At 41.3% G+C, this 2,856-nt stretch overlaps 1 protein-coding gene across 3 annotated transcripts in view; it reads right to left on the minus strand.

Moving 5' to 3' along the window:
* Positions 1 to 1,573: 1,573 nt before the first annotated feature.
* The window catches only part of ASCC1 (activating signal cointegrator 1 complex subunit 1), a 102,799-nt gene continuing 101,516 nt past the window's right edge, over positions 1,574 to 2,856 (minus strand). The window contains exon 10 of one of the 3 annotated variants that reach the window (XM_012663280.1): positions 1,574 to 2,458. In XM_012663280.1, coding sequence (XP_012518734.1) covers positions 2,342 to 2,458 — 117 coding nt within the window. In that variant the 3' untranslated portion in view covers positions 1,574 to 2,341. The remainder of the gene's footprint in view (positions 2,459 to 2,856) is intronic. The other 2 variants (XM_012663281.1, XM_012663282.1) reach the window with 2 other exon arrangements.

Here is a 2,856-nt window from a genome sequence, read left to right on the forward strand (position 1 = left end):
AATTTAAAAATTTTTAAACTCTAACAATACCTACCGATTTACACAATTTTAGAAAACACAAAAATACACAAGCATACATTCCAGAGTGATGATGTCACCAAGTCACATAGCCTCTGGAAAACTCTACTGTACACTTATAGGAGAATGAGAATGAAAAAGGCAAACAACTTGTGAAACACTGCCTAACAATATATGCTTAAATGTATAGAGAATAGTAACCACTAAATTCTAAATAACAGAATTTCCAATTCTATTGAGGATTTAGTATTTGATATATAAAGTTACATTTTCCAAAGACAAAACTTTAAAAAAATTTTCCTACAAACATAAGGCATAAATCTCTGACACGCAAAAGAGGACATCTTTAATTCCTGGCCAAGGCTGCCTAATGGCTTGTCAGGAAGAAAACAGTGACAGAGGCAGCACCAAGACTTGAGGGCATTCAACTCCACGGTCAGCTTCGAGATCAGTACTAGCCCTGGGAGCACTGATTCCCACCCGCCCCTAACAATCTGAGGCGAGGTAAAATCTCAACTTAAATAAAAATTATTATCACCAGTAGAAAGCAGAAGACTTTTGGGAAAAATCGGCCCTGCAGGCACCAATATGTAAGTCCTTGATGAATGATACAGCTATGCCAGCGAATGAGTTATGGCAACACTGTATCCCAACACGCACTGACTAAGGGGGTCAAACTGAAACTATGTGAAAAACACAGTTACTTTGGAAATTCAATTATTCACAAATGATCTCTGCAGTCCTGCTGATAAACAAATCTCTGGGTGTCAGACACAGTCCTCACAATGTAGCGACCTTAACGCACAGGGTTCAAAAGCAGACTTAAAGGATAGAAAGAATTAAGAATAAGGAGTGAAGGAGAGGAGGAGAGGACATGCAGGGAGGAAGAACGTGAGGCTAGAGGTCCCCAGCTGAGCACCTGGCAGAACTCACAAGATGGCTGGGGCAAAGCTGGAGCTGGGAGCACTCCCCCACTCGGCTGGTCTGCAGTGAGGGAGAACAGAACGCCCTCCGTGGTGACACTCTGCACGGTCCTGCTGATATCATCATCGTTTCTGTTGCTGCTGCCTTGAGAAGTAAACAGAAAGGCGCTACAGTACTGCAACTCCGTCAGGGGCATGGGAAGGCGAGGGGGGGATGGGGTGAAGGAACAAGAATCCAATAAATATTTTTTTTTTTTGAGATAAGAGTCTCACTGTGTTGTCCAGGCTAGAGTGCCGTGGCGTCATCCTAGCTCACAGCAACCTCAAACTCCTGGGCTCAAGCAATCCTTCTGCCTCAGCCTCCCAAGTAGCTGGGACTACAGGCATGTGCCACCATGCCCGGCTAATTTTTTCTATATATTTTTAGTTGTCCAATTAATTTCTTTCTATTTTTAGTAGAGATGGGGGTCTCGCTCTTGCTCAGGCTGGTTTCGAACTCCTGAGCTCAAACAACCCGCCCGCCTCGGCCTCCCAGAGAGCTGGGATTACAGGCGTGAGCCACCACGCCCGGCCCCAACAAATATTTTTTAAAAGGACTAACTTTAGAAGAAAAAGGACAGATCGAGCAAAATAAAAGGAAAAAAACTTTAATAGTTATTTTGCTAAAGGTAAAATTCCAGGTAGTAAAGGAATTAAAAGCAGGGTCTCAGAGATATTTGCACACCCATGTTTGTATTAGCACTATTTACTAGAGGCAAGTGGTAGAAGCAACCCAAGTGTCCAGTGATGGATAAACAAAATGTGGTATACACATATAATGGAATATTATTCAAATCCTGAACAAGAAAGGAAGTCCTGTCACATGATACTACATTGATGAACCTTAAGGACACTATGCTAAGTGAAATAAGCCAGTCTCAAAAAGACAAATACTCTGTGATTCCACTTATATGAGATACTCAGAGTAGTCAAAATCATAGAGACAGAAAGTAGAATGGTGGTTGCCAGGTATTGTTTAATGGGTATGGAGTTTCAATTTTACAAGACGAAAAAGTTGCAGAGACAGATGGTAGTGATGGTTGCACAATATTATGAATGCATTTAATAACACTGTACTGCACACTTAAAAATGGCTGACAGTAAATTTTATGTTATATATATTTTACCAAAATAAAAAAATTAAAGAAAAAAATTGAAAAGAACAAGGCCAAGTTCTCCTTCTCTTGGCTGACAGTCTGATGAACATGGACAGCCAATAGAGGCAATGCTGAGTCCACGGAGAACCACCCAGAAAAGTCACCATCCAAATTTCCACATCCCTCCTTGGCAATTAAAATGAAGATACTTTTCTTTAGCATCTTGTGAGGATGTTCAACTTCTCCTGCTTTCCAAGATCCACCTCAGGAGAAGTCGATTTGTCCACAGGAGGCGTAGTTTCCAAAGCTGTCTACTGTGAACCTCTGAGAGATGTGAATTGAGTTGAGCTTCAGGGAACCAAAGTAGAAGTTCTCAAACAACTGAAAAGGAAGAATAAAAACCCAGAATGAATATTTAAAGATAATTATAGATGAAAATATTAAACAGCAGATTCTCTTATAAAAATGCCAAACCACAACAATCCCAACAAACCTCTCATGCTTTTTCTTTCAGTATTTATTCTGAATAATAATCCTGATGAGGAAGAATGAGGGTGGGAGTGAGAAAAGAACAGCCCGTGCCTCCCACTGATTAATTCTAAAGTCACCCCTGACAAAATGCACTAGAGAAGGAGATCTGGAAAGTCAAATCTAAAATCGATCTACCGAGCAGATATGATCAAGAACTTGTAACAAACACCGCCGGGCCACACCCTGACTTGCAGGGCCTGCCAAAGCTGCTTCTGACTTCTGGTTACTGACCACGGAGCATCCAACAG

This window comes from Propithecus coquereli, unplaced genomic scaffold (genome assembly GCF_000956105.1).
Source record: "Propithecus coquereli isolate 6110/MARCELLA unplaced genomic scaffold, Pcoq_1.0 Scaffold80, whole genome shotgun sequence".
Classification (NCBI taxonomy): Eukaryota; Metazoa; Chordata; class Mammalia; order Primates; family Indriidae; genus Propithecus; species Propithecus coquereli.